This window comes from Carassius gibelio, chromosome B19, assembly GCF_023724105.1.
Source record: "Carassius gibelio isolate Cgi1373 ecotype wild population from Czech Republic chromosome B19, carGib1.2-hapl.c, whole genome shotgun sequence".
Classification (NCBI taxonomy): domain Eukaryota; kingdom Metazoa; phylum Chordata; class Actinopteri; order Cypriniformes; family Cyprinidae; genus Carassius; species Carassius gibelio.
In genome coordinates, this window is record NC_068414.1 from 12,232,332 (window position 1) to 12,259,891 (window position 27,560).

Consider the following 27,560-nt stretch of genomic DNA (forward strand, 5'->3'; position numbering starts at 1 on the left):
TGTGTGGAATGAAATACAGTTTTTATTGATTCCAGTGTGAATTGTTCTGCAAAGATTAGCCTTTATCACATACACTACAACCATCAGAGTCGGCAGTGATTTTGGCAATACTCAACCTAACAGCCATGACAATAGTCAAGCCTGACACAAAAAAACATATTTTAAGTACTCAGATTGTTCTAAAGAGAAACTGTCTTTGTCTTAAGCCACGGTATGATGAAATGACCTGCCAAATGCACAAATGTAAATTGCAGAGGAAAGGTTAAATCAGGCCCATGGAAAGACAGGGCCGCAGAGTCTGGAAACAAGGTTTTCACTGCATCAGCAAATCCAGTGGTGCCTGAAGCTATAACCTTGTCCAAAAGCTGCTCTGTTATTACTGCAACTCTCCACAAAACTGCAGGCAGAGACAATGTCCTGGAGTTTATGACGAATGTGCACTTTCTGATCACCAGAGCCAGCCCTGCCTTATAAAAGACATAAGGGACTGCTAGGGCCCCTGTGTCCACCAGGGGGCCCCATGCCATGCATTCAGATAAGGTTTACTTGTGAGTGTCTCCTCAAGTAGTGACTCGTTTGAAGTTGTTCAGTCTTTTTGCAGCTGAAACCTATTGGTAAGCCATTCTCAAAGATCACATCTACAGGTAAGGGAGAAAATTAAAGATTGAACACGACTGAAGCCCAGTCACTCCAAATAGGATCTAGGTGTATATATAGGTTTTAAGAGAAAACTCTTAGCTAAAACATTCACTGCTAGTTAGGAGAACTCAAACTCCTGTTAAGATCAGTTTATTCAATTCAATTCGATTCAAGTGTATTTATTTTTATAGTGCTTTTTACGATACAAATCATTGCAAAGCAACTATACAGAAAATGAATTTTCTAAAATATATAGTAGTCACTTATCAGTGGTGACTGTCAGGTTATGTGCATATGACAGAAATTTTCAAAAAATTAATACAAGACGTAGTCAACCAGACGATAAACACTATTAACAGCAATAATTATATGATGCAATCACACTTGTAGTAATATTTGTTAGTTCTGTTTGTTGATTCAGGGTTAGCATCATCTGAGGTCCTCTGAGGGTCAGCATCATCTCTTCTCAGGTGTTCTGGATCCAGACCGGAGCTTGTGTAAATCCTAGTTATGCAAAACATAGAAACAAATAGAGAAATCATTAGCATAGCTGCTGATCCAACTAAGTAAAATGTATTAGTTTAACCCAAGCTAAAGAATAATAATGTGCATTTGATCAGATAACTGTAGTCATAAATTATGAGATGCATTATTTGAATGCTTGGTGAAACAGATTTTTAATCTAGATTTAAACAGAGAGAGTGTGTCTGAACCCCGAACATTATCAGGAAGGCTATTCCAGAATTTGGGAGCCAAATGTGAGAAAGCTCTACCTCCTTTAGTGGACTTTGCTATCCTAGGAACGACCAAAAGTCCAGCGTTTTGTGACCTTAGGGTGCGTGATGGGTTGTAGCGTGGTAGAAGGCTAGTTAGGTACACAGGAGCTAAACCATTTAGGGTCTTATAGGTAAGTAATGATAATATGTAACTGATACGGAACTTAATAGGTAGCCAGTGCAGAGACTGTAAAATTGGGGTAATATGATAATATTTTCTTGACCTGGTAAGGACTCTAGCCGCTGCATTTTGGACTACCTGTAGCTTGTTTATTGAAGAAGCAGGACAACCACCTAGAAGTGCATTACAATAGTCCAGTCTAGAGGTCATGAATGTATGAACCAGCTTTCGTAGCTTGGTAATGTTTCTAAGATGGAAGAATGCTGTTTTTGTAACATTGGAAATATGGTTTTGAAAAGACAAGATGCGGTTGCACTTTATTTTACAGTACGTGTACTAACATGTACTTATAGTGTACTTACAGTGTATTTATCGAAGAAAGTTCTGGTAATACAAGGTAACTACATGGGGTAGGGTTAGGTTTAGGGGTAGGTTCAGGGTATACCTAGTTATTACATAGTTATTGTACTTACTATAATAAGTACATAGTATGTACTTGAGGAACAGGACTGTAAAATAAAGTGCTACCCAAGATGCTGTCTAATATAATATGACTGTAGAGGAAGTAACAGTACATCCGTATAGTTGCAAACTATAGTCTACAAGATTCTGTGTATTGTGTTTTGGTTCATCAAGTAATATATCTGTCTTATCCGAATTTAATAGGATAAATTTTTTAACACACTCTGTTAGCTTAGATAATTGAGAAGTTTCATCTGGTCTTGTTGAGATATATAGCTGAGTATCATCAGCATAACAGTGGAAACTAATCCCGTATTTTCTAATAATATTACCAAGGGGCAACATGTATATTGAAAATAGCAGAGGACCTAGGACGGATCCTTGTTGCACTCCATATTTTTACTGGTGATAAATGAGAGGACTCCCCATTTAAGTAAACAAAATGGTAGCGATCGGACAGGTAGGATCTAAACGATCTTAGAGCCTGCTCTTGAATACCTGTATAGTTTTGTAATCGATCTATGAGTATGTTGTGATCTATGGTGTCGAACGCAGCACTAAGATCAGATGCAGCCTTGATCTGATGCAAGAAGCAAGTCAATTGTAATTTTAACAATTGCAATATTAAAGTTATGGTGGAGTGAAAACCCTACCAACTCTCCCTAGAGATAAAATGACAGTACTGAGACTACTTGCATTATAGAGGCATGTGTGAGTTACATGCAAACCTTTAGGTAGCTATTCACATTCTGTACTCTGCCAGTGACAGTGGCATCAAAGCTCTAGCTGATAAAAACTTACCTCAGATCCTTGATGGCACAAGAACGTCTGAGTGCTCTTGCCATAATTAGCATCATCAGTCATGATGCTGGCAGCCAGCTGTCCTGTGATGATGTAATACATGACTTTGCAAGCAAAAAGGCAAGACAGGCAAGAATTTAGGCCTGGGCAAAAATAGGACTTTCTTTGATGTCATAATTCACTACTGTGAAACAATATCTTATTCAGTTCAGTTGTGAAATGTCGTTTTGTAAATTATTTAATATTTATTAATTATTTTGAATATCTGTCATTGGAATGTGTGTGTATGTCTATTTATTTTTTGCTCTCCATAGTCTTAGGATTTTATTTAAGATATTTATTAATTTTCACCTACACACTTTGTGTTTGTCCTTACCAAGTTAGCATGGTTGTTTAATAATTTATGAATAATGAAATTAGTGTATTGAATAACATTTTATTGTTAATTTGACATATTATCCCTATTACGGTTGTCTTTCTGTGTCAGTGAAAGACAAGTATGTTGAGTACAATGGAGGCCATCTTGAAATCTGTTTAGTCCTGCTTTTTTTTGTCTTTACCACAGTATGAAAACTATCAAAAATATCAGTAACATATGTCACATTGACTCTCCTAATTAAAACATTATCTGCTGTATATATTTCAAATGCTAAACAATAACAACTTTACATAGAATCCTACAGTTTCAGCACAGATGGCTATGAAGCAGTCTACATAAATGTCTACATCATGACACATTTTACCCCACTTTACATCAATTTTTTTTTTCTCATGTAATTTGATCATCAAGAAGTCACGAGAATCAAGAGTTTTGTAAGGAGAGTTGTACGACAGCTCAGCTGTGCCTTGCGTCAAGTAGGTGAAGGTTTTTTACAGCATCGTTGGTCACTACATGTTAAAATGAATCAAGAGTAGAACTTTACACCAGCTGAGGTTTTCTTTGTGTGAATTCACCGTTGTGTTTCAGTGATGTGCTCATCTCAAACGTGCCTCATGCCCCTTTTGTTTGTCATATCATCATTCTCCTAATGAGCTGGGGACCTGAATCAGTTGTGTTTGTTGAAGGAAACATTTAACACATGCATGCGGTGTTGAGGCTCCAGGACAGAGCTGAGAAACGCTGGTGTAAGAGATAACACAGACATGACCAGCAAAACTTTTACAATCTGCTGTGGATTTGAGAGAAAACATCTGAATGCCATTATGTTTGTTATTTTAGGATTTAAAAAAGCAGCAATGAATCTGAATGAAGAAATTCAGTCAGATGTAAAATGGTAACTCGAGAAAATATGTATCTTGTATATTCCTACATTTCTGGAATTTCTTTTGATATGTGCATAGCCATACATATGTTGACAAATTTATTTTTATAAAGATTATGTATGATTACATTGAGTCATTCATGGCAAATGTAAGCTCTTCTCCACCTGGACTTCAATAAACATTTAACTTTGGGGGTCCAAAAAAAGAATCATTACCCTTATCTATCTAATTCACAATTTCCTTAAATGCACAGTAGTGATGTTTGATTCTTGAACGAATCATTCTTTTGAGACGGTTCACAAATCGAACTGAATCAAACTTTAGTTCTGGGTTGATGACGCAGCACGCACAGGCACAGCTGAAGTAGCACGTCTATGGCATTATTTTTGTGCCTCAATCCTGAGCAGGCGGCAAGGAAGTCGACCGGAAGTTGAAGTCGGCCGGGTGCCGTCATCTTGTAGCAGAACTTCACTTGTGTTAGCATCCCATTGACCTCCCATTCATTTTGGCGTCACTTTGACAGTGAATAACTTTACATGTGAAGCATTTAAGGACTCCGTTTGTCCATTATTTATTTCTAAAGATACACGACAATGTATAAAGGGCTCCATTACCTTCTATGTTACATTATGGCCCCATAGAAACAGTTTTTGTAAAAATAGGCTAATGATTGCGTCATAACCACTCGACTCTCTGTCGCATTACCGTACAGACAGGAGGAGAAGCTCGCAGGCAATTAACTTAATATGGCGTACTGGCGTTACATTTTAAAATACTATACAAAATAATTAATCAGAATACTTACTCCTGTTCACTCACGCCAAAGAACTCCCTGCTCAAGCTCGCCGTCTCTGCAAGATTAACGATGGCAGTTTGCACACACAGCTACTTAGAAGATTTGCATCTGTCAGACAGGTTGCTGACATCAACAAGCTTAGTTTGAGTCTGCGTGTCAGAAACGGAAGTGCTAAAAAACGCTAAAAATGGGCTTAACTTGTCTCAATTGAGTTCCAATGGGTTGCTGTGTCCATTTCTTTTACTGTCTATGATCCTGAGCGAATAATTGTAAGTTTTAAGCACAAAGAACTATATTTTGCAAGCACATATTTTGAACAGAAATTAACAATCGCAAAAAACAAAACAAAAAAACGTTTGAGCAAAGAAAAATCTATTCCGTGTTCAATAAATGTATTTGCTATTATCCATATTAACCTGCAGTAATTACCCCTCTCACATAGTTTAGGTGCACTCACAAAAGTATTCTCTGCGCTCCTGTCAAGCCCCCCCCCCCCCCCACTCTCTCTCTCTCTCTCTCTCCCTCTCAACCTCTTAATTCTGTGTGCACTCGACTCTTGACACATGCTCACTCAATTTACAACAGCGTCACAAGTGTGCCACAGAATAAACCAATTGGAAAATTAAAGATCAATTGTGATTGGCTGTTGGTGTCCAATCAAATCGCTAGTAGAACCATAGCCCTATCATTTCCTATTTAGAATTAAATAACGAGAAATGGAAAAATGACTCGTTTATTCATTTTTCTGCTTAGTTTAACAAACGGAAAATGAGTTTTTGGCTTGATATTTTGTCGTTTAAAAATCGGTTTATGGCTTCAATATTTCATGCGCAGTTGTGGCCGCGCTGAAACGATACTTTCATCTGATTGGTCGAATCGCTCCGCCTTCAGCACATCTTTTCTTTCTTTCGGCAGAATAAGTCAGTAAGAGTGTGGCACTTTAATGTTTGAAACCACCACTCACTGTTAATTAGCATAATATTTGAAACAGATGTTGCTGGGCACATAATTCTGCTGCTGTGACTTGCAAGTCACCCCTTTAAATTATTTATAGGTTATAGTATTGTATGAATATTGTCCCATTGATAAATACAGTGCAAATAGTTCTGTCTCCTTGGATAAAAGTGAAGTGGAAATAAAAATCAATAATAGACTGAACAATTCCATGATAACATGTCTGTAACATTTACCACTCTCGTCTTTTAAGTCTAAAAGCACTAGGTATGTTTGTGTGACATTAATAATTGTGAAAATTGATATAGTTAAATTTATTAAATAAATTAGTAATATTAGTTTTATTACATAATAAATTAAATGATGTTTCTCTTCTTAGTCTTCTTTGTTGGACTTGAGAAAGCCAACATATATTTGAACATTATTATTTATTATGAGAGTAATTGACACAGACTAGAACATAAATGTTTCACCAAATTCAGCTCAGATCTTCAGACTGACTGTCTGACTTGCCTTGCTGTATAACTGATCAGACTTAACTTCGCAAAAAATCCTAGTCACTTTTGTTATCCGAGCAATGAAGGCCTTAACACTTAATGTCCACTAGAGTGGGCGACAGGATTTATGTTTACAATAGTTTAAGTGACAAATATATACATGCATTTCATGTGTACTGCCATGAGTATGCCATATCTGTGTACAAGAATAGACTTCACACTTCAAGCTGTACAACTACTTAAAACTTCCCAATCTGGCTTTTTTCAACCTACCTCCAAGTTTATTCACACTGGTTTATGCGTTTAATGTTTGTCCATCTGGAACTTTTATTTTTCATGAGCTGTATATTTTAAGATGTACTAGGTGTTGATAAATCACATGCAAAAAAATGTAAAGAGCTTTGAATTTTTTTTTGAAAAAATTCGTTATTGAATTGTAAATAGGAAATTAAATTATCAAAACGTATATGGACCCAGCGGGCTTTGGTTCTACTAGCGATTTGATTGGAGACCTAATGCCAATCACAATTGACCTTTAATTTTCCGATTGGATGATTTTGTGGCACACTTGTAATGCTGTTTGTAAGTTGAGCGAGCATGTGTCGAGAGTCGAGCGCACACAGAATTAAGAGGTTGAGAGAGAGAGAGAGTTTATGAGAGAGCACCTGAATAAACTACATGAGAGGGGTTATTACTGCATGTTAATATGGATAATAGCAGGCAAGCAAATACATTTATTGAGCACGTAATCGTTTTTTTCTTTGCTCAAACAATTATTATTATTTATTTATTTTATTTTTTTGCGATTGTTAATTTTTTGTTCAAAATATAACGTAATGTGCTTGCAAAATATATTTATCTGCGTTCAAAACTTACAATTACTCGCTCAGGATTGAGGCACAAAAATAGAACCGATTGAGCTTACGTGCTGAAAGTGGCGCTTGGTTTTGCTTTTAGCTATCGCGGGACTGCCTAGTTTCGATCTGCTAAATAGTGAGGCATGGCCAAAGCCAGTGAAAGTACTTAATAAGCTGTTTTGAAAGCACTTGTCAGAAGAAACAGTCGAGCAACAGAGAAGGACAGCAGCTTGTGAGTGTTTTGTGTCGTTTTCTCATTAGACTACTGTGTGATCGTATGGTTTAAATTGTGTGTCTTACCCTGGTAAATACGTGCTGAAAGTGGCCCTTGGTTTTGCGTTTGCAAACAAAAATCTAGGGACTGCCTAGTTTCGATCTGCTAAATAGTTAGGTGTGGCCAGCTGACTTCAATCACATGTAATCAGGCAAAAACAAAAGTGGTAGGTTTCACCACGGTAGCGGTTGTGGCAGCCTTCGTGTGAATCCTCCTCTTGTGAAGACGGACGAGTGTAAAGACAATCGACTCTACCTGCACAACTCCACCGAGCAAGGACACCGACAGGGCACTTGAGTATTGCTTTTCTCCTCTTTCTTTACTCTTTGTATAGCTTGTTGTAAAATATTTCTTACTCTTGTAGTCAGTGCTTTCAGATCTCTACTATCACTACTAACACTCGGAGAGCACGTCATGTACGTCGCAGGAAGGCCTGTCCCTCTGACCTCTACTACTATGCTCTCTATTCCAGTTGGTCTCTGGAACTGCCAGTCTGCCAGTCAGCAGACTTCATTTCTTCTATTGCTACTCATTCCGGTCTCAACCTCATGGCACTGACTGAGACTTGAATCAAACCTGAAGATACTGCCACCCCTGCAGCCCTCTCCACTAACTTCACTTGTTCCCACACTCCTCGTACCACTGGTAGAGGTGAAGGTATGGGTCTCCTTATATCAAAAGAATGGAAATTTGATCTTCAGCCATCACCTACAGGTACTGGTTCATTTGAATCACATGCCATTACTGTAACCCACCCTGTTAAAATCCACTTTGTGGTCATTTATCGTCCCCCAGGTCAATTGGGAAACTTCCTGGAGGAGTTGGATGTGCTGCTATCAAACTTTCCTGAAGATGGTACTCCTCTGGTACTGCTTGGTGACTTTAACATCCACCTAGATAAACCCCAGGCTGCTGACTTCAAAACTCTGCTAACCTCATTTGATCTCAAGCGAGTCTACTACAGCGACTCACAAATCAGGCAACCAACTGGACCTCATTCTACACACGCTGTTGCTCCGTGGACAACTCTTCAGTTGCTCCACTGCACACCTCAGACCACTTCCTCATTACTGCTAACCTAGCACTGACTCCTGAAGCGGCTCACACTCCAACGCAGGTCACCTTTCGACGGAACCTACGCTTACCGTCTCCATCTCGCCTATCTTCTGTGGTTTTATCCTCGCTTCCTGCACTCTCTCAGTTTTCAGCTCTGGAAGCGACCGTGCTACGGACACTCTTTGCTCCACTTTAACATCTTGCTTGGACAACTATTGCCCACTGTTGTCTAGACCAGCATGCACTGCCCCATCTGCCCCTGATTGTCCGAGGTTCTCCGTGAACATCGCTCTAAACTCAGGGCTGCAGAGAAAAAATGGCAGAAATCAAGAAACTCTACCGACCTCAGTGTGTATCAGTCTCTTCTCTCTCCCCTCTCTGCAAATGTCTTCACGGCTAAAACATCCTACTACCACAACAAAATTAACAGCTGTTGTGACGCTCGGACACTCTTTAAGACTTTCTCTTCTCTTCTTAATCCGACGCCACCATCTCCTCCATCGACTCTTACAGCGGACGACTTTGCAGTTTCCTTCACAAATAAGACAAGATCCATCAGTGACCAATTCTCCACAGCGCAAACTGAGGACAACTTCACAATGACTGACGCGCACTCTTTCTCCTCCTTCTCCCCACTCTCAGAGATGGACATCTCCAAACTTCTCCTGTCCAATCATCCTACTACTTGTCCACTTGATCCGATCCCCACTCACCTCCTTCAAGTGATCTCTTCTTCAGTCATACCTTCGCTTACTCACATTATCAACTCCTCTCTTCACTCTGGAATATTTCCCTCAGCATTCAAGCAGGCTCAGGTAAGCCCACTGCTCAAGAGACCATCTCTAAATCCAGTGCTTCTTGAAAACTACAGATCGTTATCCCTTCTTCCATTCATTGCAAAGACACTTGAGCGAGCTGTGTTCAAACAGCTTTCTATGTTCCTTGTACAGAACAAACTACTGGACAGCAACCAATCTGGCTTCAAAAGTGGCCACTCAACTGAGACTGCTCTGCTCTCGGTTACTGAAGCCCTGCGACTAGCAAGAGCAGGTTTAAAAATCCTTGGTACTCATCTTACTGGACCTGTCTGCTGCTTTTGACACCGTTAATCACCAGATTCTCCTGTCCACCCTCAGAAAGATGGGCATCTCTGGAACTGCACTCCTGAGGGTTAAGTCCTACCCCTCTGACAGATCCTTCAGTGTGTCTTGGAGGGGTGATGTTTCTAAGTCACACCGCCTTGCTACTGGGGTTCCTCAAGGCTCAGTACTTGGACCATTTCTCTTCACCATCTACATGACATCATTAGGATCTGTCATCCAGAAGCATGGCTTTTCTTATCACTGCTACGCTGATGACACCCAACTCTACTTCTCATTTCAGCCAGATGACCCGACGGTAGCTGCTCGCATTTTAGCCTGTCTGAGTGACATTTCTAGCTGGATGAATGACCATCACCTTCAGCTTAACCTTACGAAGACAGAACTCCTGGTGATTCCAGCTAACCCATTGCTTCATCACAACTTCTCTATACAGCTGGGCTCGTCAACCATAACTCCTTCGAGGACAACCAGAAACCTAGGAGTTGTTATGGATCATCAGTTAAGCTTCACTGACCACATTGCTACAACGATCCGGTCCTGCAGGTTTGCCTTATACAACATTAGAAAGATTAGACCCTTCCTGTCAGAACAAGCAACCCAACATCTTGGCCAAGCTCTTGTTCTCTCCAGACTGGACTATTGTAATGCTCTCCAGGCTCTTCCTGCATGTACTGTCAAGCCTCTGCAATTGATCCAGAATGCAGCAGCGAAGGTTGTCTTCAATGAGCCAAAAAAAGCTCACGTTACTCCTCTCCTCATCAGGTTACACTGGCTACCAGTAGCCGCTCGCATCAAATTCAAGGTACTGATGCTTGCCTACAAGACGACCACTGGCACTGCACCAACATACCTAAACTCTCTGGTTAAATCTTATGTGCCCTCCAGAAGTTTGCGCTCGGCAAGTGAACGACGCCTTGTGGTGCCATCCCAAAGAAGTACAAAATCACTCACACGGACCTTTTCCTGGACTGTGCCCAGCTGGTGTAATGACCTCCCAATCTTAATTTATACAGCTGAATCTTTACTCATTTTCAAGAAACATCTAAAAACTTATCTTTTTCGCCAGCACTTAACCAACTAATACCAGCACTTTTCCTTTTCTTGTCTTTTCATTTATAAAAATAAAAAATTCCTGTCTATGCGCGCTATACTAGACTAACTGAGACTTGTCATGGCACTTGTATACTGTTGTTGTTCTCATGTTGACCTGACTGCTTCTAATGTTCTCATTTGTAAGTCGCTTTGGATAAAAGCGTCTGCTAAATTATTTAAATTTAGAATGTAAATGTGAGCCGGTTCAACTGTCAAAGTTTGACGAGGATTACGGAGGACTGCATGAACCTTTCTGTTGAGTGATGTAAATACATTTTACAATAGTTTATTGTGCATGCATAGATTACTTAAAAATGAGTTTATGAGAATGGTTTATTAATTATTTTAACACGTAGAAAATATCCGTGTTTGTGCATCAACGTCTGTATTGATGTGAAACTTTTAAGAATCGTATCCAAGTTGTAGGCTAATAAATATTGGTTTTTGAATGTTTCAATGTGTGTTGACATAAATTACTTATTTTAATTTTTCAATGATACAACATGGAAATGCGTACTGTAGAGATGTTATTGCTTGATTTTTTTTCCGGCTTTTTGAACCGATCTGTCCGAAAAGAACCGGTTCTCGGAAATGAATCGGACTTTGCGTCACTAACGCACAGTTTTTAATCTTTGTGGAATCTTTGTTTTTAATCTTTGTATACTTTTTAAAATGGGTTTCAATTTATAAATAAAACAAATTTTTATTTGTGTACTTGTGTACTAAAAAAAAAAAAAAAAAGACCAAGAAGTGAACCAAAAAGGACAACATAAACTGAGAAATGGCTTTTTTTTATAATGTGGCGGGGTGTTGTTGTTTTTAGACTGCCTGGAAGAAGACTTTGACTCCCCTGAAGGTGATTTTAGAGTGATTTTTAATTAGTTTTGATAGCCAATCCTCCCCAGAATGTATTAGTTTTGAGTACCAATTTGGCTGATTTTGTTACGCAGACCTGGCAACCTCATTCAAAGCATATAAAAGACTTTCTGTACAGAAAACAGGTGGCTTTTAAACAGGAATATTTGATTGCAGTATGGATTGAAAATGGCAATTTCTATTCAACTAGCATAAGGTGGTGCTAATGCTTGTACATTTAACCATTCACACTCCTACTGTTCTATAGATATTGTGAACTATATGTGCATTAATGATGAAAAAAAGATGATACATAGCAAATTCATTGACACTGCTGTCCTGAGATTTGAATTTTAATTTTTATGTCACATAAAATAACATTTCCCACATTTCTGGAATTTCATTCCATACAGGTACATGCATAGCAACACATTTTGACAAAAAAAAAAAAATGTCTGTCTTCTTTTTTTTTTCTTTTTTTTTTGAGAAATTATTATTATTCTTTTTTTTTTCTTTTTTTTTTCGGTAGGAAATATTATAACGAGTCATCCATACCGAGTGTAAACCCTTCTCCAGCAAGACTTTAGTAAACAATTCACACAGATGATTTCTTGGTCCAAGTAAAAAAAGTTACCCTTTCATAATACTGCTTTAAATAATGTTTGATCTTTTAAAAAGTATTGCATTAGAAGCCAAATATTTAAAAAAGAGATAATGAATCAACAAACACATACAGGTTACTTTTTAAGAAGAGTTCTGCATTGACAGGAAAAAACATATGGAAGCATAAAGAAACATCAAGGACAAACTAGACTCTACAGGTATTAACAATTATTAATCCAGAAAACTTGATTGCCATATTTAAGGATATGTTAACACATTAGTCAGTCAGAGGTTACTCCACTATCTGTAGATTTTTCTTTTTAAACAGTCTCTACCATTCATGTGGCGTCTTTCTGTAATTGTAAAAGAATATAACTTTCACAAACCTGTTTTTCATCAAAGATCTGCATTTTCTTTTTAGAGCTGCAACTATTATTAAATAAATGAATACATAAAAAACACACACACAAAAATATCAACACACAGTATTCCCAACAAATATTTTAAAAGTTTCTAATAAATGACTGTAGGATAAATCTTCTGATTTGATTGTCCTCCTGCTGCTGAGTACACCAGCATGGAATTGTAAAAATGTCTTACATTGTTGACTACAAGGGGAGAAACTGGTCCTTGTGAAAAATGGAATATGTCCTCTTTAAAGAAGAAGGGGCAAATGTTCACTTTTAGTCATCAAAAACAGCAGGGCCATCATCAAGGGGGACAGCTTCCTAAGTTGTCCTGGTGCCTTTACATTTCTTACATGTTCTAGGGGCTTGGGCCCATTATTATAATGTCCCGGGCCATGTGAATTCAAGATGTGATGCTGGTTAACAGCTCTAACAATTATAGTACTGTGGACTAGATTTAAGACAGGGTCCAGGTCCACTATTTCACATGCTCTGCTGTGTGTGATGAGCAGTAGAACTTTTTGTGTGTTATAAAGTTTGAGAGGTTGTTGAACTGGATGTCACAAGGACGGCAGTACTTTACATTACTTGCGGTGGCAATGGACCCATTCAACACTCTTTTGAAGCTTGTTGAGACTTCCTCTGTCTTTAAAGATGGCACCAGAGTTGAGCTTTCCTTACAGTTGATGGGACTGTCTGCATGGCTCTCCGATGTAGGGGAACCATGTTGTTTAATTCCAGCATCTTCCATCTTGTCCTCAAGGTCAAGATTGTCCTTTGAGGATGAAGACTTGCTCTGATTGTCTGGGTCATCTGTGCTAAGATGGCTACCATCAGGCATCGGCTGGTCTTTTTCCCCCTCACTGCCCTCATTTGGACTCTGCCTCCGTTCACTTTGTGAGACCATCATCCCTGTAGCATAATCAGTGGCTTTGATTTCATAGTAAGGCCAGATTTGTTCATCGGGTTTCATTTTCTTAGCAGGACCTGGGTAACCACCAGAGGGCTGAAACACACTCCTCATGTCATCTTTTATCGGGTTTGGTTGTTCCTCACTGAAAGCTTGGATGTCAGGAATTGCATTTGGATGCTCAATCTTTCCAGGCGGAGCTGAGAGCTCAAAGAGTGCACTCTCTAAAAGGGTGCTAGTATTTCTAGGACCTTCCTTTTTGTTGCTTTTTTTCTCAGCGGAAGTGTTTTGCAAAATAGTACCTGGGCAGAAGTTCTGTTTGTGCTTGAGATAGTCCTCAACTTTGTTAAAGCTTATCTTGCACACAACACACTCATGATAATCCATAAGTCCTTTAGAGGAAACCGAAGTGTTGTCAAACTGTGGCATGCATTTTTTACTAAGATCTATAGGTGCATCACCTTCTTCCTTAGAGATTGTATTACATTTTGACACAAGAGCTGATTTTGAAACTGTCAATGAAGCCTCTGGATATTTGGGCACTAACCCCTGGATCATGTTGTACCTCTGATGGTCCCTGAAGCTATCCAGTGTGTCTTTTGACATGTATGGACCTCCTATAGTGGGCATACCAAGAAATGATGGCATACCCAAAGGAGGCATTTGTTCTTGTTCAGGAGTGGCCAGCTCATATGCCTTTCTTCTTTTACGAGGACGTACTGTCTTCTGATTGGCTGCTCCTTTAGTGTTTGTACGTTTTAATTGAGGATCATGCCGAGTGGCACAGTAATACTGCTTGTGCACCATGTAGGTCTCATGTCGAGTAAAGGTGATCTTGCAGGCGTCGCATGTTGTGTGGTTGGGGTCAGTTTCGGTGGGTGGCATTTTCTGGCTTTGTAAATCCAGCTGTGTACCATTTGGTCTCTCCTGTGCACCAGATGGAGTTGACGCTTTTTTAACTTGCACCGACAGTTCATCTGTCACTTTTCCACCTGCGGTGGGATTGCAAGGGTTAGGCTCATGCCCTTTCACTTCAGATGGATGGCCGGCATTTAGCATAACAGCTAAACTAGCTCCAGTTTTCGGGCTCACGGTGCCTGCTGGTTTATCCAGAAGTCCAGGGAAGTCATGTGGCTTGTGTGTGTTTTGCCAACGACTGTTGCAGTAGTGCTTCTTGTGCACCAAATAATTATCAAGGTTATTGAAGGTGATATTGCATTCAAAGCACGTTGCTCCTTTTGGCACAAGTGTGCTGTACATGACTGGAGGGTAAGAATGTCCCCCGTGACGTAACCGGCGATGGACCAACTCCGACATTTTGGCCAGTATCTCAGATGCTTGCGGGCCCACTGTAATATCCTGTGAGAATGGGACATGTGGTATGAAGGGGGGTAAGGGAAATGCAGGAGGCAGGTGGTGTTGAATGGGTGAAGAGGCTAAACGGGGACTGGAAGGTTCTGACTTTACTCTGGAGAATGAAACACTGGCCTTGTTTACTGAGTTTCCCTCAACCTTAGTGGATGTCTGGCTACTTTCTGTGCTTTCCAGCTCTGACATTTGACTTCTATCACATTGTATTGTGCTTTCCTGAAGGTCTTTCATGTTTGCATTAGCTCTGACTTGTTGAGGACTACCTCTAATGCTGCTAGGAGAGTTATCAGCTTTGTCTTCGAGTTTGTTGACCGTACAGCTATGTCCATGTAGCTCCTGGTGTTTGACCAGTTCTCTGGGGGTTTGGAATGTGAAATGGCAGTGACCACATCTCAGGCCGTTCTGGGACAGATGGGAAAGGATGTGGTGCTGGAGTACCATAAGGGTTTCTGCAGTGTAGTCACAAATTGTGCATTTCAAATTGCTTCCAGTGGTTATCTCATCTGACTTGAGACCTTGATAAACAAAAAGAAAACAGAAATGTTGTTAATGAGCAACACTACAATACAAAGTTGAGTCTAACCAAGGCTCCTATATGTTGAGTCATGGTGCTTGTGCAGATAACTTTAGTTTAAATCCAGTTTCCTAATCGTCTGTACCAGGGGTGCACAATCCTGTTCTTGGAGGTCAACCATCTTGCAGATTTTATTTCCAATTAGCTCCAAATTGCTTACCTGAAAGTTTCTAGTCTGAAGACCTTGTTTAGCTGGTTAAGGTGTGTTTAATTAAGGTTGGAGCTAAACTATGCAAGACCTCAGCCCTCCAGGAACATGTTTGGACACTCCTGCACTATACCCATAATTCCCTGTCCTCTCTCTACTGAACTACCAAAAAACACTTCAAACCAGCCTAAGCTGGTTTTGCTGGTCTTGCAGCCTGACCATGAAACACTTGCCCAAAACTCATCTAAAAACATCAATCAGACCAGGGGTGTCCAATCCTGCTCCTAGCCAATGTTCTGCAGAGTTTAACTCCAAACAGCTCCAACAAACTTGCCTGGTAGTTTTTATTGCGTCTGAAGACCTTGATTAGCTGCGGTGTTAAATTAGGGTTGGAGCTAAATTCTGCAGGACAATGGCCATCCAGAAATAGGTTTGGACACCCCTACAGCACAAAGTATACTTGTCCATCCATGTTCCACACTCTGTTTGTGTGATGCAATTTTAATCATCCAAAGTGTCAGGGGATTGTAAATGCACAACAGTGCATGGGCGAGATGAATGTTGAGAGTCTATTAAGTGGTACTGTGCATGTATCAAACTTGTCCATGCATGCTCATCTACATTTGAGTATACTTTGAAAGCTGTATTTACGCAGCTGTGCATGAGATGGAACAGAACACAGAAAGTGAAGTATTCCTGGAAATTAAACTAGACCAGGGATAGGCAACATTGGTCCTGGAGTGCCACAGTCCTGTAGAGTTTAACTCCAACCCTAATCAAACAGACCTGAACAAGCTAATCAATGCCTTCAGGCTAAACTCTGCAGGACAGCAGCACTCCAGGACCAAACCACCCTGACCAGACTAGTTAAATAAGTGTGTATTTCTTATTTGTGACAAATGGTTATCAAATGGTCAAATGGTTATCTGAAAAATAATGTTTACTCACTGTTATGTGTGGATAAGTGCATTTCCAAGGCATGCGAGCCGGCAAAGCTCATATTGCATTGGGGGTATGTGCAATTGCGGAGCATTTGATGGCTGATATTAGCGTTTTTCTCTGCCACCATCCCAGGGTCCCTTTGTCGCCCACTGCAGTAATACATAAGGTGGGCCTGGAGGTTTCTTTCACTCCGAAACCAGATGCCACAAGCCTTGCAGGGGAAGATGTCTTCTACAAAGACAGAAATGGACATAAGCATATCCAAATTGTATCATCTACAGCTTTCGAAAAACCAACATCTAAAAGTTAAATACACTGGGGTCAAGAAATCTGAGACAGTAGAAAACTGCTTCTATTTTACTTTTTTTCTTTATCATTTTATACAGAGTTGATAAGTGGCCTTGGAATAGTCCAGAATCATTAAGATTTCTTATTTGCTTTATAATTTACTTTTTTTGTTGAAAATTTCAAATATTTTACATATTTGTCCAGGTTTAAATGCTTTTCATCAATTCATAACATATAGCATTAATCATATAATATAACAAATACTATAAAATAAATGTAAAAGAAAATATTAGGCTCAAGAGCGTATCAATCCCGGATGGATGCTGGCAAACAATATACAGTGCCCCCCATAAGTATTGGAACAGTAAAGACAAAATTGCTTTCTCTGCTGTCAAGGCAAGATATTTGCATATATGATTAAAAGATGAATATGCAACAAAACTACAGAATGTCTCATTTTATTATTAGATCGGTCATCACATACATGTTTTACCAAATAAAAAGGACAGCACTTTTAGAGTTTATCCCACTATTTGATGTGAGGTAAGTATTGGAATAGTTGAATTTAATGCAGATGTAAAATATTAAAAGCTAATTTTTAGGCAGATCCCTTGCTTGCAATGAGAGCAGTGAGACTCACTGCTCTCATTGCAAGCAAGGGATCTGCCTAAAAATTAGCAACCCATAGACATCACCAGACTCTTGGTCTTATGCTTGGAAATGCTTTTCTCCAGCCTTTAATGCAGCCAATTCCATCTGTTGCTTGTTTTGGGGAGTTTTTGTATTTAGTCCTCCTTTCAGCTGGTGAAATTAATGTTCAGTTGGACTTTACATTTCTTTGCCCTGATAAAGTCCTTGACTGAACTGGCAGGGTATTTTGGGTTACTGTCCTGATCCAATATGAAGTGATTTCTAATGAGTTTGGTGGCATTTTCTTGAATATCAGTAGCCAAGATGATTTTGTACCCTTCCAAATTCATTCTGCTACTGCCATCATACATTGTCATCATTAAAATTCAGAGGTACTGTTCTAGAGACAGCCATGAATGCCCATGCCATGACACAACATCCACCAAGCTTCACAGATGAGGTTGTATGCTTAAGATAATTTGCAGTTCACTTTTTTTTCTCCAGACGTTTGCTTTCCAATCACTTAGGTAAAGGTTAATCTTTGTCTCATCGGTCCATCAACTCAGTTCCAAAACTCTACTGGCTCACATTTGTGAAGAATCTTGCCTTTCAATTTTTGGTGCTGATCAGAGGTTTGCATCTTGCTGTGTAGCTTCTGTAATTCTGTGTCAAATTCTCCTGCGGACTGTAGATTAACAGAGCATCACCCCAGTTTTCTGGAGGTTATTGGTGATTTTACAGACATGTATTTTATGGTTCATTTTCACAGCATTTATAATTTGTCTGTCATCAACTGTTTTTTTTTTCTTCTCTGATAACATTTTTCAGGTTACTACCGGTTGCTGATGTCACCGGTAGTTTCCAAACTCTTGATTGCTCCATGCCCTTTGTTATTTCTATAGTTCTAATCGACTTCCTATTTTCTTTTAACATTCAAATTTCAGAGTCGGCTTCCCCTGACATCCTGGTTTGTGTGTGTCATCTAGTGGTTGACCGATATATCGCCAAGGCCGATATATCGGCCGATATTTGCCATTTTTTTTCAAATATCAGCATTGGCTGTTAAGTTTTTCTGCTTGGCCATTGTGTTCAAGGCGGGACTTTTATTTTTATTTCTCAGTACCTGAGTGCACACAGTGCTCACACTCTCTCTTGTTCACATTTAATTTCACAAACCTTGCAAACTTAGTCGAATACAGCTGTGAGATCTTGTGAAGTGTGCATTTTTATCCAGCATGATCGTGTGTTCTCTGTGTGACAACCGGTCTGTGTGAATTGGATGTGTTAAACTTTAAACTAATGCTATGCTTTATGCATTTGCCCACTGTCATATTCATGTCATTTTCATAGTGTGCTGTGTGTAAAATGAGGGTTACCCTGGCTTTATTTGAAAAATATGATTCCCAGTGCACACAAACTTCCCAGAATACTGACTGCCCTCTAGGTTATAGTGTTTACTTTCCTTTTAAATTATATTTTTATTAAATATTTATTTATTTGTGAAAGTACTGTCATCTAAATTATAAGCATGTTTCTTTTGCACATTTATTTTTTAATCCATTGTCAAATGATTTCAAATTTCTTACATAGTAATAAATTTTTTCATTTAAAAAATCATATCGGCTTTATATCGGCTATTGCACCCCCCCCCCCCCACCCCCCCACCACCTTCTTTCCTAGATATTGGCTGTCAAAAAACACATATTGGTCGACCACTAGTGTCAACATCGAATTCAAGACTCAGAATGCAGAAGCAGTGGATGTACTGATAAGATACATTCCCTGCTTTTAATATCTGAATAATTAATGCAACAGGACACAGCTGAACACTTAGAAAGATCTGTGAGGCAACTGTCTCAATACTTATGCTCACATCAGAAAGGGAGATGAAACTCATAAAGTGCTGATCTTCTTAGCTGGTAAAACATCTTTGTGTAGAAATGTGAAATTCTGTAGTTTTGTCTCATTTTCATCTTTTAATCATATTTACAGATTTCTTGACTCCACAGCAAACAGAACAATTTTGTCTTTACTGTTCCAATACTTATGGAGGGCACTGTAGCTGTAATTTTGATTATGAAGTAAAGGGATTTACCACATAACTCAACCCTATAGACCCCATCAAAGCAAATGCACTGTTGTTTGCATCAAATTCTTGTTAACTATGATTAGAGAATGGAAGAGGGCAAATATCTAATTCTTGCAAAACTGAAGGTCAGCCTCGACCCTTGGTAATTCTCTTATCCATGGCAAACATGCACATCAGAACTGTGATGACTCTTCGACATGGATTTCCATTTTTAACCAAGTACATTAATCAGTCTATCCACTGTGGCAGAGGCCTGATAATGCAGCACTCACTGTTGATGATAGCGCCGGGCAGAATGGACGCCATGGCTGCTTGCTGAGGAAGGAGTTGGATGCCTTCCAGCTGTCGGGCCGAGTACATCCCTTGACTGTAGGGAGTTTGGGCTGGTGTTTGAAGATGCGAGTGCAAATCCACCACACAGGCTGCAAGTTCATCTCCTTCCATGATGTTTTTAGTTGTGGAACACCATACATGTCCTCCTGTGAGAAAAAGCAAAGTTTGTATTTAACAGCGTATTTTGAAGTGGTCATGAACTGAGGAAACCAAAATTCCCTTTATCCTTTGACATATAAGATGTCATTGTACTGTAAAAAAACATCCTGTAAGTTTCAAAAACTCATGCCTTCAATAGAAGCTGTTTTTATACTAATGCCAAAGTTTTGATATCTGCCGGATCACAGCTGTGTGTGGAATGTACCACTCTATGATGTAATAATGTGGATAAGCACCACCTCCTCAGAAGAAAATCAACATCATTGTCTCCTTCGCTCCTCCCACCAATTTGCGCATGTAGTTTTTACGAGAGAGGCGAACACCCAAGTCTACGCAGGAACCAAATGATAAAGATGGCTCTGAAGACAACATGACTCTATGCAGTGCAATTGTGTTTGCCGTCTTTGTCTGTTAAACAGATCATTTGATATGAGTGTTTATGCAGTTTTAACCTAAATCACAGCAGCGTCCATCTGTGAAGGACAAAGACTGACTAACATACACAACTAACATAACATATCAACCAATCATAGAAGTGTGCTTTTACTTCCGAGTCTACAATCCTCCAGGCCTATTTAAACAGATCACTCTGATGAGGAGGGTTAAAACAGGTCCGAAAATATAATATTACTTTTAAATTAGGCTTTTTTCTTTCTTTTTTTTTTTTTTTGATAAAATTATAAGTGGACCTCAGATAAAGGTTCCAAAAAACAAAACAAAACAAAAAACACGTAGGCAGTTCATGACCACTTTAACCATTTAAAGAAAGTTATTTATGCTATCTGAGGTCCCTTGTAGACTAAACGAGGAAAAGATTTTGAGGAAGGACTGAAGAACTTTTTTTTTTTTTCGTTTTGTTTGGACACCATTGACTTCTGTATACTATCTGTATATTGTGTATTGCCTAGAATCTGGTGATATGATACAGGAGTTGCAATGCGATATGTTGCGATACACTGCGATACTGTAAGCAAGCCAATATATTGGGATATTTCTTATTTTAGGAATAGTATATATTGTAAAGATTAAGAACACCACCATATGCAAACCTTAGCATAAATAAAAAATTACAAAAAATGTTTAACCAGAACACAGTAAGATCTGCATTTGCAATAATTAGTCCCTGTGACATTCAACATTATTGAACCACTTTTTGTGCAGTTTGATTAAAGGGGGATAAATTAAAGTGCTTGCAGGACCCTTTAATTAAATGTATAATACGTATAAAATGTATTTTTATAAAAAGACCACATAAGCAGACCCCTGCTTTAAAGGTTCACAGTTTTATTGTACAATTGTGTCACAAAATTAATACAGATTTTGAACATTTCCACTTGGATTTGACAGGCTTTTATCCAAAGCGACTTATTTTGTTTATGCCTAACAATAAATCATAACCAGTGCCTTTTACTTGTCATAAAATTCGCAAATTAAATTTTTATTGTTGCAAATATATATATTTTTCTATTTCTGGCAGTGCGGTATCAATGCAAGACCTCACAAGCTTGTTTTTCAGAAACAGCAGTAGTAAGCTTCTACTTTTATCCATTTTCAACTAAATACACAGAAATCAGCATAGTGGTAAATAGAAACATATTACTTTTTGAACCCGTATACAGCACGCAGTCCTCCACACGAATGCATCGCTTTGAAGCAGCAACAAACAAGTGAGGGACAAGTGTAGCTATTACCGAAGACGCTGCCGCTAAAAATAATAGACATCTCGGATAAAAGTACAGCATTATCAAATTGAAGGCTTTGGATGAAACATTCCACTGGAGTCCATCGAACAAACTCATTAGCCAGTTAAAAAGAAGAGGAGTGCTTTGTGACTGAGATTACATTTATCTGTCTAAATGACGGACTTTCTGTCAGACGCGTCATCTTCCATTCAGGGGATTAAAGTTTTAAATATGACTATTTACAAAAGTCTGGAACGCAAGATAACAAGAAGAGACATGATATGCCAGCACTAAATGCTGGAATTAGGACAAGAACTAATTGGAGAGTTGGACAATGAGGATGAAGAACACTCAATGCTACCTTTCAAACATGTGTGAGTGCTCCCTGACAGCATGCCGAAGGAGAAAACGTGACCTGTGACGTGCTGTCCTGCCTCCCGCGGACGAATGCTAATTGACAGGGCTTTTGGTATTGTGGGTCTGACATAAGGAACAGATGTCCATTCAATAAAACAGATGTTTTAATGCAATTGTGGTTTTGCATCAGTACAACATTATTCATAATAATTAATTAATATCATACTTTTTTAATAAGACAATGACAGAAGCACGTCGCCAGTTTTATTAACTGTTGTTACTGGTATTTTGTTAGGACTACAGTTACCATAGTGCATGTTTATAAAGGACAAGTAACATAAAAATTGCAGTGTGCAACAATCCTCATGCATAGATAAAGCAAAATAAAAGTGTCGTTTAGCCTCTGCCCAGCCTGTTCTTGTGTCTTCTGGCAGAGAAACAGAGCAATCTGTCTGACAGGGTTTATTTTGGCACGATCACACTGTACTGAAGACAATGAGAGCTTTAAATGCAATGCATGAGCGTCTATCTTCCCTCTCTCTTTTACCCATGAATTCAAACAAATATTTTCTATCTGTCAATGAATTTCTTGCCCATCAAAGCTGGAAACAAAACAAGAAAACTTAATAGTGTTTGAGCATCAGACAAGACTAAAAATGATTTACATTATTAGCATCACAGTTTTCCTATCTGGGCTGCTGAACATTTCAACTTGTAGTAACATCTTCACCGCAAGGTGGCGATGTCCTCACCTTTGAGAGCAAGGTCTCACAGGATCATTCATAAAGGTAGTTGGATTGCTCCTCTGTTAAACACTGTTCGCTTCTGTCAGTGCTACAGATAGTGCTGGGAATAGTTTTACTTATTTCAATATATATACACATTATCTCATATATGCTGTATATGAGATAATACTGTTCATTTGAACTTGCTATACGTCAAAGAATCCTGAAAAAATCTGGATTTCCACAAAATATAAAGTGGCACAGCCTTGCGATTTTTTTAATAAGGTTTCTATTACTGTAAAATGTACATAAATACAGTTAACCAGGTTTTAACATTCTGCATTGCTTTCTTCGTGCTTCTTTAACCTTATTTCAAAACTACAAGTATGAAAAAAAAGGACAATAAGCTGTGACTTCTCTTTTACATTTAAACTGCAGCGCTGTGACTCATGGCAGAAAACGACCTACATTACTTGGTTCTTGGGCCAAGACCATCTTTATTTCACCCAGCAGTGTTTAATGAGGAAGTCCTAAGAAAACCATACAAAAAGTGTCTTAAAACGCCCAGCATAAGATAAAGAGATCTTGCAAGCGCAGCAGTGTGTGTGAGACAGCAGGGAGCTCACTTTCACTGCTCCCTTCCATAAATCACATCTGCATCCCAGAATGCATCAGTCATACGGCTCCGTTCCCTCAGGGGCCGCCCTCATGGAGCTCCTGTGTTCCTGGCCAGCGCCCCTGGTATCACCTCTCCACCATCTGCCCCGCACACCTGCACCCTCATTGATCTCCTGGCCCTCGCTACATCAAACACACACCAGAGGGGCATCGTGTGTCTTCCTGTGAGGCACGGCCAGTCATCTGGTGGGTGTAGCAGGGTGTGAAGTTATGCCTCATTTTGTATATTCATGAGGCGGTGCAGTCAGTGTTTATTCTCCCACAGCACACCACACCCCCGGCTTTCAGGTTCAAACCGAAGAGCGGCGGTAGCTTGACAGGTCTGCCAAAAAAAATGATCCCGCTATTTTCCAATTTCTTAATACGAGCTTTGAGAAATGAATCATCTTCCTGACAGCTAGCCTACTGGTCCGGCTAAAGCGAATGCTGGCAGAGAGTGAAATTTTACTGGCTGGGTGAACTAAGCTCCTTATGAGTGACAGGTCAAGAACTGCGTCTGTCTCACTTTCCTTTTTCCTGAAGGGTTCAATATGGCATCTAAATGACCTTGAAGAGTGCAATCTTTGACCTCCAGAGTTATTTACTGATAGAGGAAATTAGATGTGTCACTTAAGGCCCTGGTATACTCCCAGTGAATGCCTTTTCTGCGCTTCGTTTCGGGGTAAAAATATGTTGGAAAGTTAATTGAATATGTGGTTACACTATTTTAATGGACCAGTTATCACAAATGACAATTTAGTATGACTTTTGCCTCAATAAACTCCTAATTTGCTTTTTATTAATAGTTAATAAGTTTAGGTATGTGTAGGATTAAGGGATTAAAATATGATCATGCAGAGTAAGGCATTAAATATTGTGATTTATAAGTGCTAAAAAGAGCCAATATGCTAGTAACATGCATGCTAATAAGCAACTAGTTAATAGTGAGAATTGAACCCTTAACTACCGAAAATGTAAATTTGTTCTGCATGTTTTCTTCTCAATAACAAAATAAGCACATAACAGAAATGGCAGTGGTGAGAAAACAGCAGTTAAGAAAGCATCTGTTCATAGAGAAGTGCACATGTTTGCACAAGATCTGCAATGTGGCATTCCGGTCAAGTCATGTCACATTTATTTATAAAACCACTTTATAGATTGTTTTAAAGCAGCCAAATTTACAGTATCAAACATGAAAAACAATGTCTGTGTCAATTTCAATTACAACATTAATTTCTACAATAACAGCTCTCTATTGTGTTTGCTTTTTCTTCTGTCTGATCTCGACAGATTGAGTAAGTAATCTTAAATATTCCTAAATGCATCTTCATAATCATCTGCAACATTTACAAGCAATTTCAATTGTTTCAAAGTAGATCCTACACATTTTTTTTAATGAAAGAGCAACTGCAATAGTGATGCATTCCCTTAAAATAAACAAGAACTTTGTTAAGTTGAAGATTTTAACTCCAGCTGCACCTCTGAGAAACACTTTCAAGAAATCTCTCTCTCTCTCTCTCTCTCTCTCACACACACTCTTCCACACACACACACAGATGCACACAAACAAACGGGTCTAAATATGGGACAATTTGTTTGTCGCCACACCTCCACACCCCTATGGAAGCCCCCTGAGATTGGCATAATGAAAAGCAATGTCTCCCACTTAACACGGGGATCCAGGCGCTCTCTCTGATAGAGGCCGGGGCTGTTTATTAAATGATGGAATTTGGCTGTTTCTTCCGCAGAATGTTATCAGCCGGAGAACAATCGTGCCCATGGTTGCACCCTCACTGGCTCGCCCGGCTGCTCATTAGCCACAGCATATTTAATCCAGAAGTTTCTTATCAAACGTGACACCTGCATCTCCGAATGGCACTTTCCCTGTTCATTGGCATGTATTTGGGTGAGTAGACTCCAAGGTGCTTTGTGGAGATTAAGAGAGGAAGAGAGAGAGAAAGTGAGCGAGAGAGTGAATGAGTGCTTATTTTATCATTTAGCGGGTCTGGACCGTATCCAAGCAGTTTTTGTCTTGTTGTTGTAATTAGAAAGCCTTTTAAGCGATAACAGCTGCTGCTGAATATGAATATGGATAGAACCACATCAATTCTGCCTGAGATAGACCCCCTTCCCATCCTCCCTCCCCCTCGCTTACTGTTTTTCATACTGCGGTGATCTTAATAAAGACGGAGGAAAGTGTGGCTTGCCGTTCAACTCAGTTATTTTTGCATTTCTGATTGAAGTCTTTCTTGACAGTCTCTCTGTGTTACATATGAAGCATTCAAATCACAGACGCACTGACAGGCAGCAACTCATTTCCATATCCCAATGTGTAATTAAGCTTTGTGACAGCTCCCTAATAGCTGCGTGCCGCACCGTCAGTGCTATACGTTGCCTGGCTGACGTGTCGGTGAATTGAGATACACATACAGCATATGTGTGCTTGTAAGCATGCCGCTTGCAAAATAGAAAATAGATGAGAAAAGAAATAAAAATGTGAACATAAAGGTAGCTTTTTAAAAAGAATATGAAACATAAAGGTGAAAAAACATGTAAATGATAACAAAATATACAACAAAGGTAAACATAAAAGAACACAAAGGTGTAAGCATTAACAAAATAAAAAACATCACCAATACAGGTAACAATAACAATACAGGCTAACGCAAAAGCAAATCTAAAGTGAAAAGTAAACATAAATGTAAACATTAACAAAATAAGTAAACAAATCCATGTAAAAGGGACCATTAGCAAAATAATTGTGTAAATATATGCATATGCAAAGATGAACATTTAGAAATGTGGTTAGATGAAACATATACATGTAAAGGCAAATATTAAGGTAAACGTTAATAAAAAAAATATTATTATTATTAATAATAAAAGTAATCTAAATTATTGATAAAACCACACAAAGGTATATGAAAGGGAAAACATAAAAATATGTACATAAATATAAGTGTAAATATCAACAAAATTGGCAAACTAATTCAAATGCAAATAGAAACATCAACAAAATAGCAAACATTAACAAAATGAGTAACCAAAGGCAAATATGTAAACAAAATCACAGACTTCAAGTGTAAACATTAAACAAAAAAGGTAAACAAAGGCAAATCTAAAGGTAAATGCTACTCAAATGACTAAATGTAGAAGTAGATTAATTTAAAGGCAAATGTAAAGTAAACATTAAGTAAATAAAGGCAAATGTAAAGGGAAATGTAAAAAAAAAACATTAACAAAATAGTTAAATGATGTACATGTAAAATAATTGTTAACATAATTGGTGAAAGTAAATATATATGTAAAGGCTATAAGGTTCACAAAATAGTTAATATGCTAATAAAACAGGTGAACAGGCTAAATGTAAACATAAGATTACTGCAAATGTAAACGATGCAAGTTAGATTTCCGATTTGAGTTTTTTTCTCCGATCTGTGTACTTGTGGTAAATAAGCAGCTGCGCTCTTCCACTCGTCCGTCACCTTCTCCTTCTCAGGAGCTGTTAGACACACAACAGGACACTGCCGGGCCTCACTGGGGATTACGGTCGATGAATGACATCCTATGCAAATCACTTTGTTATTTCTCCCAGTAGATCGTCACTGCGTTCCCGCTGGGAAGATGTCTGCTGCTCAGTGGAGTATCCTCCAGCTGACACTTACGACCCTACAGAGTCACACCGCTGAGACACTCAGATCTGTGACGGAAAAACAACTGCAGCTTCCAGAAAAACACATCTCAGAAGGAAATGTTTTACTTTTATCTTGGGGTATTCAGTACTGTGGCTTGGGACCCTCTGCTTTTTTCCAGGTAATGGGATAGAGCCGGAGAGAGGGTGGGAGGGACGCAGGGAGGGAGAGATTGGGAGAAAGGGAGGAGAGATACCCCTCAAGCGAGCGCCTCAGTGGGAAGAGGATTACTTGCTTCTGCTTTTCTACCTTCTAGCAAAACTCCCGATTGGTTTCAGGAAAACTCAATTAAACTTTGTCTCTGTCGACTTCGTCTTCAGTGAGAATCAAACTGAAATTTCTCTGACATAACACTGTAACCCTGAACCTCAAGACCCAGGGTAGATACTGCCTTATTGCTGCTTTAGATCCTCAAAAACAATAACATGACAAAAGAATTCGCAGAAA

General features: G+C 39.0%; 1 protein-coding gene and 1 long non-coding RNA gene across 2 annotated transcripts in view; both read right to left on the minus strand.

The window, feature by feature from the left end:
- Window positions 1-773: 773 nt before the first annotated feature.
- Window positions 774-4,910, minus strand: LOC127979667 (uncharacterized). Its single transcript, XR_008158833.1, has 3 exons — window positions 4,868-4,910; window positions 2,800-2,903; window positions 774-1,143 (listed from the first exon to the last, which is right to left on the minus strand). It is a non-coding gene; the product is annotated as an uncharacterized LOC127979667 (long non-coding RNA).
- A 6,981-nt stretch (window positions 4,911-11,891) lies between these two features.
- LOC127978807 (zinc finger protein ZFPM2-like) overlaps window positions 11,892-27,560 on the minus strand; it is a 48,841-nt gene continuing 33,172 nt past the window's right edge. The window contains exons 6-8 of the mRNA XM_052583718.1: window positions 19,781-19,987; window positions 16,508-16,732; window positions 11,892-15,352 (exon numbers count right to left, since the gene is read on the minus strand). Coding sequence (XP_052439678.1) covers window positions 13,035-15,352; window positions 16,508-16,732; window positions 19,781-19,987 — 2,750 coding nt within the window. The 3' untranslated portion in view covers window positions 11,892-13,034. The remainder of the gene's footprint in view (window positions 15,353-16,507; window positions 16,733-19,780; window positions 19,988-27,560) is intronic.